Here is a 12,388-nt window from a genome sequence, read left to right on the forward strand (position 1 = left end):
TTGTCATCCCGAGCGAACCAGCCCAAAGTGTCACAGGAATGAGAGAAGCTGAGCTCTGGGTCCCAACACTGTGGCTCCTCTCCCCTAGGAGCCGTCCTTGCCTGGCCTCCCCAGTTCCAGGCTCTTGATGGACAAGCAGGGCAGAATAGCACCTCCACCTGAGGTGTATTCCCTGGGTGCTGTGCTGACGCCGGCTGGCCTCAGCAGTCAGAAGAGCACTTCCTGTGGAAGGTGCTGTCCCCTGTGCCGCAAGCCTTGGAGCCAGTGTTCCGTCCCCTGCTGCTCACAAAGCCCCAGGTGACAGCAGAGTGTCGCAGACTGGTCTGGATCCATTGAAAGGCGCATCATTGATTGATAACAAGGAGCCACCACTGCAACTGCCCTTCCTCCAGGCAGCGAGGGACTTCAGTCCCCTGCTGACAGCTAGCCAGGTGGGTGCTTGAGGAGCTTCTCCTGGCCTCCCTGCTGTCATCCAGAGAACGAGGCGGACAGACTGGGTGGTTTATAACGTGGGCCTGAACACGTAGCCTACAGCCCCATGGGCTCCCTTTGCTTTCTGAATCCAGGCAGAAGGTGTCTACAGAGGCAAGCTGAAAGCAGTTACACTTCCTTAGGGATGAATCTGTAGGGCCGGAAACTTACTTTTTAAATATAATTTTGAATTACATTTATGGAGAGAGAGAGAGAGTGTGTGTGTGTGTGTGTGTGTGTGTATGTGCATGCACGTATGTGTGCGTGTGTATCTGTGTGCCATAACCCACAGTGCGTATGTGGAAGGTGACTTGAGGGAGTCACTTTTCATTTCCTACTATGTGGGTCCTGGGGGATCAAATTTGGGGTCAAACACCTTTACCAGCGGCACCATCTTGCCAACCAATGCAAAAGTTCCCAATGCAGAGAGGATGAGGACCAGCTTGCTTACAGTGTTTTCCTGAGAGCAAAGCTTCCTTAGTGTCTGACACAACTCCACAGGCTTCCTAGGAGGAAGATGTCTATGTGATCTAAGCCAATGGTTCTCAATCTGTGGGTCGTGACCCTTTGGGGGGGTCTCATCGGATATTTACATTATGTAGTAGCAAAATTACAGTTCTGAAGTAGCAAAGAAATAACTTATGGTTGGAGTCACCACAACTTGAGGACCTGTGTTGGAGGGTCCCAGCATCGGGAAGCTTGAGAACCACTGCTTAAGTGGATGTCAGTTAGCATGGTCCCATCAAGGCTGGCAGGCATCTCGGGGTCCCCTTGCAACCGTCCACAGAGCCTGAAGCCAGCTCTTTCACTTGAAACAAATTATTGTTTCTAAATTATTGTTACTGCTTTTTTTTTTTTTTTCAACAGACGTTTAAATAAAATTGTCTGGCAAGCTCTGTCTCAAGAGGAAAAAGAAAAGTAAGTTGCTCCATTCCCACCTGGGACCTTGAAATGCTCATGCATAACCAAAACCAGCTATTCCAAAGCATATGGCCCCGTGGCATATCAAGTGTGCAACACCCCCAAATAGCCACCACCCCAGAAAAAGACTAGTGCTTACCCATAAAGCAACTTTTGCCCATGCTCTCTTCTCCAGCCCCCACTGACTCCAGGCTGCATTCTGTTTCCACGGGGCTGAGGGTTCTTGACACACTGTGTGAAGGAAGGCACAGGACAAGGGCTTCTGTTTGGAAAATTAATCCCTTCAGAGTCCACGCAACTTGCAGCATGAAGGCATGTGAGCACATGTGCGCGTGCACTAAGGAGGTTCCGTTACACGGCGCTAATTGCCTTCTGCCGCTTTCGCTTGTTTCTGCTTTTGTCATCTCTTGTAGCTAATGCTGCTCATCTGCATGGACATTTGATGAGAGCGTGTTTTTCTTTCTCAGCATGTATATGAGGAATGGGTTGATGACACAGTGATTCTGTGCTGAGGTTTTTGAGAAGGCTCCCGGCTTGCTGCCAACGGCCACACCACTTCATGTTCCCGTCAGCACTGTCTGGGTGTTCCTACCTCTGCCCTCACAAACACTGCTTGCTGTCCTTTAAAGATAAAACAAAACAGAACAACAAAGCCAGATGGGCGTGGCAGTGCTTGCCTGTCATCCTAGTGCGGGGAGACTCGTGCAATCGAGGCCAGCCTGGGCTACATACAGAGACTTTGTCTCCAAGCATGCTGATAAATGTTGTAGGCAGCTGGCCCCTGAGTGAATGTAATGGAAGATGGCTGTCACTGGCTGGTGTAAACCAGGGACCTCGGTCATGCAGCAGCATGACATTGACCGAAATGGCTCTGTGCAATGCCCAGGCTCACTTGCAGCCATCCCAGTTTCTAACTATAATCTTGAAAAGAGAGCGTGATGGAGGTTGGAGGGGCGGACGTGAGACCACAGCTGGTGCTCTGTCACCGACTGTCTGTGTCCACAGATGATTCTCAGGGAGTTCACTGAGAAATTGGCTGGGTTAATTTTTTTTTATTGTGCTTATTTTTTTTCTTGTTGTTTTTTTCCCTCTGTGTCTCAGGTTAGATTCAATCAAGCCTATACAGTATTTGGAGAACAAGGCAGTCTTGAACAAAGCGCTGGAGCGGCTGAATTGGCCCATTTCGTTGAAAGAGCTGTTGGTACTGGAGAATGAAATCTTGGTTGGGAAGATGTACATCCAGCAGGCCATGGAGCTCCAGGAGGCTGCCAGGAAGAACCGCGTGAGCAAGGCCCTAGAGGAGGTGGGTGCCACGGTGTCCTCCGCGCCCTGCCCCTCGCTGTTCTGGCCATCTCTACCTCTCTCCCATGCACGCATACTGATCCCTAAGAAAGAGAAAAGAAATGCCATTTGATCTTAGTGTCTTGTTTTTAGAATAAGGGATCTTTCAACTGAAGAACAAAACTAAATGCATTTTTGTCCTGATGAGATGCCTGAACTTTGACCCCAAGCCTCAGATTATACTGCTTATCTTTATGGTGTCTTGTCTACTTTTTCACATCAAACGTTCATATACATACACACACACACATATATACACACGCATATATGGACAAGAGTATTAAAGCTTGCTGGGTTGTTGTTTTTAGTACTGAGAGCCCACAAAAATGTTGTTTTATAGCATGAAATCAAACCTAAAAAGAAACCCGATTCACCCTCTCACTGCCTCGTTAGCACCATTCGGAGTGTTTCCTGTCTTTTTTTCCTCCTTAATTTTGTTTTGCATAGTCAGAATGTCTGTGATTATTTTATACTCTCCCCTAAACTTAGCATCATTTCATACAATTTCTGTGTTTTTGCCGACTCTTCAGACCAGCAGCATTGGGGGACGCATATATGATGTGTTCATCTTGTCACTGAACTGTCTCCTTTGGATTGTTTTTGTTTGGTTGGCTTGGGTTGGGTTTTGTTTGTTTTTTCAGTTTCAGCCTCTCCCTTGTGCCTTGTAAGTGCCATGGTGCGTACAGTCAAGTGATCTCGTTAGCAGACTGTCTTAGGGTGTCATTTAAGGGCCCCAGGCATGAACAGTGACACTATGAAGAAGCTGCTTGAGACGGCGCTCCTTTCCGGCTGCACGCAGGTGCTTGTGGATGTGGGATAGTCCACCCTAAAGAGTTTCCAGATAGCCCTCAAACAAAGGTCTGAAAACCATTCTGAGACAAATGACCTTCAGGATTCCTTTCTGTCAGGTTCAGCATCTGTCAGATGAGGCAGAGTTTGCCTAATTTTCGTTCCACAGCCACTATTTTAGACTCTTGTTTTTGGTTTTGATCACTCATACTTAATGTGTCTCTGTGTGTAGGTTTCAGTATGTGTGTGTGCTATGTAACATGGGTGCTGAGCGCTGAACTCAGGGCCTCTGGAAGAGCGATAGACACTCTTGACTGCTGAGCCTTCCCCCAGCATCTTTGCTCTAATTGTTTTCTTTAGTTTTTTCCTCCACAAGTTACACTTTCCCCTCCCTCAGTGTACAAAGCTGTACCTTTTGTGCAAAATAACAACATCTTATTACAGAGCATCACAGAAATGCTGTTTAGAAAGATTTCCTCAGGATTATCTGCTGCTTCCTTGTAAGGCTTCCTCTGGATACCGGCATTTCTCTGTTGACTGGCAGGTGCCAAAGAGCACCCAGGAATCCTGAAAACCAAACGGGAACTGCCCACATTTCCCTTAAAAAAAAAAGGTTCTTCTTCCGCCTCCCCCTGCCTTCTCATCCTTTCATTTACTAAAATATTTATGAGCCCCTAAGGCACCAGATGGATAGGAAGCTCCCGCAGCACCTGTAACAGACAGTCCTGCCCTCATTTGAATGTGGAGCAGGAGTCACTGGGTCCCAGGGGATTGCCTCATTCCGACTGCCAAACAGCGAAATTTGAGAGAATTGTATTTATGCTTTATAGTAGGGTTTTCAGCAGGAAATGTTCTGAATAGAGTCAAAAGAAACCTCTTCTGCATGAGGACAAAGAATAGTGTATGCTAATGAGCTTGTTTGCAAAACTGACAGCCAGGGGCTCACTGTTTGTAGGCTCTGAATTAATTGGACTAATTGTTCTGTTTCTTCATCTTCCTTCCATGAAGTGAAAATAAAATGAATTTCCATAATGTCTGCATTCCAAAATATGTGTTCCCTCACTGTGAACGGGAGCGGGCTTGGCACAGGTGCTCACCAGCCTGCCTCATCCTCACCCTTCTTGAGCCCCCCGCCCCCCAAAGTGGTAGCACGTGACAGTGAAAATGAGGTTTTTTAGGAAAAGGTAATTTTCTTTCAGTTTGCTCGATTCTGAAGTGCCCCCAGGACATCCAGCAGAGGCAAGACGGTAGCAAAATGTTGGGGCCTCAGGGGAAAGTCTGAGTTGCACACAAATTTGGAATCAGCTGTGGTACCAGGTGCGGGAGACAGTGGAAGGGACCAAGACAGGAAAGGTAGAGAACCAGGGGGCCTGGCTCCGAGAGCTACCGGGTGAGAGTTCACGCGAGGCGGCTCAGAGGCCCGGCCATCAGACGGACCCGGCTAAGATGCTGTGTGCCTGAGCTTCTCTAAGCCTTAGAGTTTCCTTGAATTCAAACCTGAAAGATCAGAGGACCAACCTGCAAAGAAACATCGAGTCCTCCAGACAGCTGGTGGCGCTAAATGCCGACAGTAAACATACCCAGCCTGCATTAACTTTTATGCTCCTTCCATTATTAGAAGTACTACCAGTAGACAGGCTCATGCCTTTAACCCCAGCACCCAGGAGGCTGTGAGTTCGAAGCCAGCCTGGTCTCCTTCATAAGTCTGGGGCAAGCCTGGGCTTGCATAGAGAAACTATGATGGCTTAAATAAGAATGGCCCCCACAGGCTCATATATCAGAATACTTAGTCACCAGGGAGGGGGACTATTTAAAAGATTAGAAGGATGAGGCGGCATGGCCTTGTTTGTGTAGGTGTAGCTTGGTGGGAGGAAGTGTGTCTCCAGGCCCAGTGTTTCTCTCTCTTCCTTTCTGCCCGTGGATAAGGATGTAGTTCTCAGCCATGCCCGCTCCCCACCATGATGATATTGGACTAAGCCTCTAGAAGTGTAAGCAAGCCTCCAGTTAGATGCTTTCTTTTATAAGAATTGCATTGGTTCTGGTGTATCTCCATAGCAACAGAACAGAAACTAAGACAGAAGTCTTGTCTAAAACGTGTGTAATATGTATGTATGTATGTATGTATGCATATTCAGTGAGGTTTTAATTTTTCCTTTTGTTTTTATATTAATTACAGTTTATTCACTTTGTATCCCAGCTGTAGCCCCTGCCCTCATTCCCTCCCAATTCCACCCTCCCTCCCTCATCATCTCCCAGGCCCCTCTCCATATCCACTGATAGGGGAGGTCCTCCTCCCCTTCCCTCTGACTATCAGGTCTCATCAGGACTGGCTGCATTGTCCTCCTCTGTGGCCTGGTAAGGCTGCTTCTCCATCAAACAGAGGTGGTCAACAAGCCAGCCACTGAGTTCATGTCAGAGACAGTCCCTGTTCCCCTTACTAGGGAGCCCACTTGGAGACTGAGCTGCCATGGGCTACATCTGTGCAGGCGTTCTAGGTTATCTCCATACATGGTCCTTGGTTGGAATATCAATCTCAGAAAAGACCCCTGTGCCCAGATTTTTTGGTTCTGTTGCTCTCCTTGTGGAGCTCCTGTCCCCTCCAGGTCTTTCTATCTCCCCCTTCTTTCATATGATTCCCTGCACTCTGCCCAAAGTTTGGTTATGAGCCTCAACATCTGCTTTGATACACTGCTGGGTAGAGTCTTTCAGAGGCCCTCTGTGATAGGCTTCTGTCCTATTTCCTGTTTTCTCCCTCTTCTGAGTTCCATCCTGTTTGCCTTTCTGAGTGAGGGTTGTTTATCTTACCCAGGGTCCTCCTTCTTGCTTAGCTTCTTTAGGTATACAGTTTTAGTATGTTTGTTATATTATATGTCTATATTATATGTCTAATACCCACTTATGAGTGAGTATATACCATGTGTGTCTTTCTGCTTCTGAGATACCTCACTCAGGATGATCTCTTCTAGATCCTACCATTTGCATGCAAATTTCATGATTTCCTTGTTTTTAATTGCTAAGTAGTATTCCATTGTGTAAATATACCACAATTTCTGTGTCCATTCCTCAGCTGAGGAACATCTGGGTTGTTTCTAGGTTTTTGCTATTACGAATAAAGCTGCTGCAAACATGGTTGAGCAAATGTCCTTGTTGTGCACTTAAACATAATTTAGATATATGCCTAGGAGTGGTATAGCTGGATCTTGAGGAAGCTCTATTCCTAATTGTCTGAAAAAGCACCAGATTGATTTCCAAAGTGGTTGTACAAGTTTCCATTCCCACCAGCAATGGAGTAGGGTTCCCCTTTCTCCACATCCACTCCAGCATGTATTGTCACTTGAGTTTATGATCTTAGCCATTGTGATGGGTGTAAGGTGAAATATTAGGGTCACTTTGATTTGCATTTCCCTAATGACTAAAGATGTTGAGCATTTAAGTGTTTCTCTGCTATTTGATATTCCTCTATAGAGAATTCTCTGTTTAGCCCTACACACAATTCTTTACAGACCTAGAAAGAACAATTCTCAACTTCATATGAAAAAGCAAAAACACAGAATTGCCAAAACGATCCTGTACAACAACAGATCATCTGGAGGTATCTCCATCCCTGATCTCAAGCTGTACTACAGAACAATGGTAATAAAAACTTCATGGTACTGGCCTAGAAACAAAATGGTGGATCAAGGGAATCGAATAGAAGACTCAGAAATAAACCTACAAACCTACGGATATTTGATTTTGACAAAGAAGCCAGAACCGTACAATGGAAAAAAAGACAGCATCTTCAACCAATGGTACTGGTCCAACTGGAAGTCTACATGTAGAAAAATGGAAACAGATCCATATTTATCACCCTGCACAAAACTAAAGTCCAAGTGGATCAAAGGCCTCAACACAAAACCAGACACACTAAATCTGTTAGAAGAAAAAGTGGAGAAGAGCCTTGAACTCACTGGCACAGGAGACAATTTCCTAAACAGAACACCAACAGCACAGGCTCTAAGATCAACAATCAATAAATGGGACCTCATGACACTGAAAAGCTTTTGTAAAGCAAAGGACACTGTCATCAGAACAAAACAACAGCCTACAGACTAGGAAAGGATCTTCACCAACCCTATATCTGATAGAGGTCTGATATCCAGAATATATAAAGAACTCAAGAAGTTAAAAAGCAACAAATCAAGTAATCCAGTGAGTTTTCTAAAACATCATACAGAACAGTGTCTGAAAACCGTTCAGCGTAGCAAGAGGCAGCTCATTAGTGACATCATCCAGGAGAGGGCCGATGGAACTGCAGGAGAAAAAGCCCGTTTACAATGAGCAGAGGGATGAAGAGACGTCAAAGAAGACAGTAGAGGAAGTACAGAGGCTTTAGTTTCTAGCTCTTCATCGGGAAGACAGGGAGAAAATGAGGGCCAGGACTTGAAGCACAGGCAAGTGTGGGGAAGCTAGTGTGTGTCACGGGTCATGGATTGATGTGTGGATTCATCGCTGCTCTGCCAGAGCATTTGTAACTAAGCCTTCCCGGTCACTGATTTGTCCCCGCACCCGGTTCCAAAGCCCGTGTTCTCTGAGGGGGGCATCCTACAGGCCCAGTGCAACCTCCCTAAGGAAATTAGTGAGGAGGGGGCATCTGACATCTTGTCTCCAGCTGATTTTTTTCTTCCACGTGTTTAGCGTGACCTGCAATGGAGAATTCTGTACACTATATATATATAATATCACTGAGATGGTTTTAATTTTATTTTTTTCATGCCAACTAATTTTATTTCATAGCCCACTCATAGGCCAAGACTCAGGGTGAAAAACTTTGGTGGGAGCAAAGCTCAAGATAGTAAGGGCAGGTAATGGCCCTTTAAGATCTTCCTCCCACACAAGTCATTTTGACCTCTTCATACCTATGTATGGTCTCATCTTAAGTCCTTTTTGCTAAGGGCAAGGGCTTGGAACAAAGACTGACTGCAATTTAGAGAAGAAGAAACCTTCAGCTCTGGAGTTGACTGATAATGTGTAGCGATAACAAAGTTCCTCCCATGGGGTCTGTGAGAAATGCCCACGTGTGTGCCCAAGGCTGCGGTTGCTATGCTTGGCCCCATCCATATTTATGGTCACGTCTGGACCCATGAGGCTCTCCCACACCCTCTGCCACAGCGGGTTGTCAATCCCCACAGCCATCCCTTTGGCTCTTGAGCTTGGGACGGTGTCATGGCTTTTCTGGTGGTGACATGAAGAGAGGACAGCAAACACCATGCAGAGGGAGCCTGCGCTTGCTCTCCGCCCTCCGGTAACAGTGCCTGGCTGGCTGAAAATGCGACAGGAGCGGAGGACCACTGTCCTCACAGCTCTCCCGGACTTCCTGCTCGCCCTGTGCTTGAGCGTCTAATGTTTTCCCTGCGACGCATACTCCACCAGTTTTATGACATCCCCAGGGGAAGATGCTTGGCTGGCGAACCACGGGAGGAAAAAAGAAACCTCAAGTCTGAAAGTCTTGAAAACTCCCCTCGTCAGTGCCACCCTGTTGCCACGACCGCATACTTCACCCTTTCTTGCTAAGCCTGCCACCCCCAGAGCTGAGCCATGAGGGGCACCAGTAAGTTATCACTGACCTGCTGTAGGCTCCATGGGAGCCTGGTCTAGGAAGCCCGGGCATGAACAGTTCTGTACACTCTCCTAAGAAATGCAGACTATTCCCAGAGCCAAGCCAAGATCCAAAGCATTCTTTATTCCCATGGCCTTGACCACCTTGGATGATTTGGGGGTGTGAAATCTCGTTAAAGCTGAGAGAGCCTCTTAGCAGCGGCCCTGACAAAAGCCTTGGGGACATCCCCACACAGCTGGCTGCATGGAGGCATGACAAATGCGACGTCTGGAGTCTGTGGACCTTAGGCATGATGAATTTGGTGTGTTGCGTTATGACAAACTTTCCAGGACAAAGTGCTAGGAAAATTCACGTGGGGTGAGTATGAGCGAGGTTGGGTGGGGTGCTACTGTGAGAGGCCAGTTGAATCGGAGGACCTTACACTAGGCTGTGACTGGGCGCTGGGCGCCAGAGGAATGCTGGGTAGGGGGGCCCAGAAGGAAACTTGTTTGCACTGTAGCAAGTGAAGTCAGAATAAATATTCAAGGCCTGATCCTTGGTGGGGAGTGTCTGGCTGTACAGAGCAGGGCCCTCAGGGAAGAAGAGTGGAGTGTGTATTTAGGGTGAGTGGGTAGAGGAGATGCAGGTGACTTGAGAGCTTTTCCTAAAGTTCTCAAATAAAGGGCTTATTTGTTCACCCTAATGTTATGTGGGAAACACGTAAAACAGGACACTGGTGCTGAGCCACACACCAGTGACACAGAAGAAGCAGCAGTGACGCCCACACGAGGCACGCCGGGCTCCATAACTTCCAGCATCGAACAGTGAAGACATTTGGGGGATTTTCTTTCCTTGACTTTTTCCCCTTTAAGAAGCGAGCAGGAAGGGTCCTCTCTGCACCATGGCCGTTGAAGCTGCTAAGAGCGCTGGGCTGGAGCTCTCCTCGGGAGACCAGAGCTGCCCCTGGTGTGGGGAGCGTCTGAGGGCCATCTTCTGCTGTAGGGTTTCACTGCTGTGACACTTCCCTGGGCATCATAGCAGCTGTTCACAAAGTGTCCACACCAGGATGTGCAAAGGACCGGATGGCTTGCTGTGCGGACTGCTCAGAGAACAGCACCCGGGAGGGCAGTGGAACCAGAGCGAGGTTTGGGGGACCTTCAGTTCTCAAGCTGTCGCCTAAAGGTATGCCCCACTCCCCAAGGATGGGCAAAAAACAAAAAAAAGCCCCCGTGCCTCCCTGAGGTACTCAGCCAGGCTGGGTACCCACCTGCTGAAACGGGGGAGGACACAGATCCCTCGTGAGCATGGTGGCACACTCACTCTTCGGGGGACATCTTGTGAGAAGGCTTGACTTCCTCCTTAGGACTAAGACAGTTCTGCCCAGCGCTCATTTCTTTGGCACAGTATTTACCTTCTGCTAAAACTGCAAATGCCCAAAAAGGAGATGGCGCCGGGGCCCTCTAACACGCCGCAGGTGGTCAGTGGCCTCCACGCCAGGGCTTTACTCCTCTTCGCTTACATTCTCCTCTACGTCTTCCCTTCATTCCGTCTCCGGAGCACATTAAAAGAGCGAAGACCATGGATGTCTTCAGGGTTGGAGGAAGACCTGGAAATCGGCAGGAGGAGAGACGGGAAGCTCCACGCTGACTCTGTCCTAGCCAACCAAGCCTCTAAGTGGAGCTGAATCACTCACAGAGACAGATTTCCTGTTCTCGTGACTGGGGACCCTAGGGAGAAGGTGCCAGTTCACTGGCCTGCGATGCATTATCTTAATTGCGGCAGTCACAGCCCTCCTTGGCCAAAGGACAAGGCAGGGCCTACTCAGCAAACTGGCGCCGCTGCTGGCGAGGGTTCAGGGTTCTGTGGGGTAGGGTGCCGTGGTTCCAAAGAGCAACAACATTTAAAGTTAGTTCTTAACGTGAGTTCGGAAGTGGAGACTAGTGGAAGCTAAATTGTAGGTGCATGTCTGCACTGGTGCGAGAGCACGCTGCCACCGAATGGGAAAGGCAAAGCACCACGCGCTTAGCAACTTTACTGTCGATCCCAAGAACACCAACCGGAAAGAAGCAATGACGCGGTAGGAGGCTAGCATCTTTGAGGTCTCGGCATACCTCACCTGGTGGTCGGATCTGGAAAACAGTCGGTGTGCTCTCTGGAGTTTTTGCAATGAAGGCTGTAAATGGTGTGTGGGGGCCTATGCTTAGGGACACTTAAGCCAGCGCGCCCTGGCCTCTCTGTTCCTTGAGGCTGTCATCCTGGGGATTTCTTCGTGAAAGCCAGCATTTCGTTTACTCCAGCCGTGCCGCTGGCCGAGGGGAGTCGAGAAGGAGGTGGGCATGGACCACACAGCACCACTAAAGCCGGCAGCAAGGGTGGAGGGCAGCAGCCATCATTATGCCGGAACGAAGTCATCGGTATCCTGGCTGAAGGGACAGCCTGTCCAGCAGCCTGCGTGGTCTGTCTTTCCATCCTGGAGGTCCACGTTGTTCTTGTGGGGCACAAAGCATCGCTGGCGCAGGCCCTCGGTGTGTGCCTCGCTGTGGCTACTCAGCTCTGTGAGTGTACCCGGTCCTGCTGAGGGGCAGTGATACTGCCAAGGAAGCCCTGTGAGCGCCCTTTCCATGTCATCACATGCTGTGGAGTAGATGGGGAAGGAACTCTCGCCAATGGCAGGAGCAGCCGGAAAGCTAAGCAGGAGGTGGGAGTCACTGTATTTCAGTGTGAGTCAGGCCCCAGAATGAGTAGAAGGGAGTGATGCTTTCAGCCACTTAGAAAGGCCTGCTTGGCATTTAAAATGAAAGCCAGTTCCTGTCTCCCGTTGCTACCCAAGCGAGGGAAGGTGGCCCTAGAGGGAAAGGCCGGTATACATCAGATGAACTGGCAAGTGTAGAACTACAGTGGAAAAAAAGTAAGAAAGGACCTGGCATTTTAGGCAAACTGATGTCATAGGCTTGTACCTCAAATCCATTCTAAAAACATAAAAAAAAAAAAAAGTCATTCATTTCCTTCTGTCTGGAACATTAAGAGAATAAATTAATGAGCATTTGGGATTCAGAGGTAAAAGGAGCCTAGTTGAATGAATGATGTGATGTCTTACTGTGAATCTAAAGAGGGGCCTCAGACATGGCTCATGAGCAACTCGCCGTGCTGATGAATGCTGAGGAGGGAACCGCCTCTCTGGAGCTGCTGTCCACACGTGGTTTTAGAACATCAGATTGCTGTCTGTCTGGAGGAAGGCACGCTCCCTGGCAGCCAGCTGGTCCTTGACGTGAACAAGAAGCACGGAGG

General features: G+C 48.4%; 1 protein-coding gene across 1 annotated transcript in view; it reads left to right on the forward strand.

Annotated features, from left to right (window-relative positions):
* The window catches only part of Vwa3b (von Willebrand factor A domain containing 3B), a 152,799-nt gene that overhangs the window by 120,212 nt on the left and 20,199 nt on the right, over positions 1-12,388 (forward strand). The window contains exons 21-22 of the mRNA XM_060369869.1: positions 1,339-1,389; positions 2,494-2,695. Coding sequence (XP_060225852.1) covers positions 1,339-1,389; positions 2,494-2,695 — 253 coding nt within the window. The remainder of the gene's footprint in view (positions 1-1,338; positions 1,390-2,493; positions 2,696-12,388) is intronic.

Source organism: Meriones unguiculatus, chromosome 16 (genome assembly GCF_030254825.1).
Source record: "Meriones unguiculatus strain TT.TT164.6M chromosome 16, Bangor_MerUng_6.1, whole genome shotgun sequence".
NCBI lineage: Eukaryota > Metazoa > Chordata > Mammalia > Rodentia > Muridae > Meriones > Meriones unguiculatus.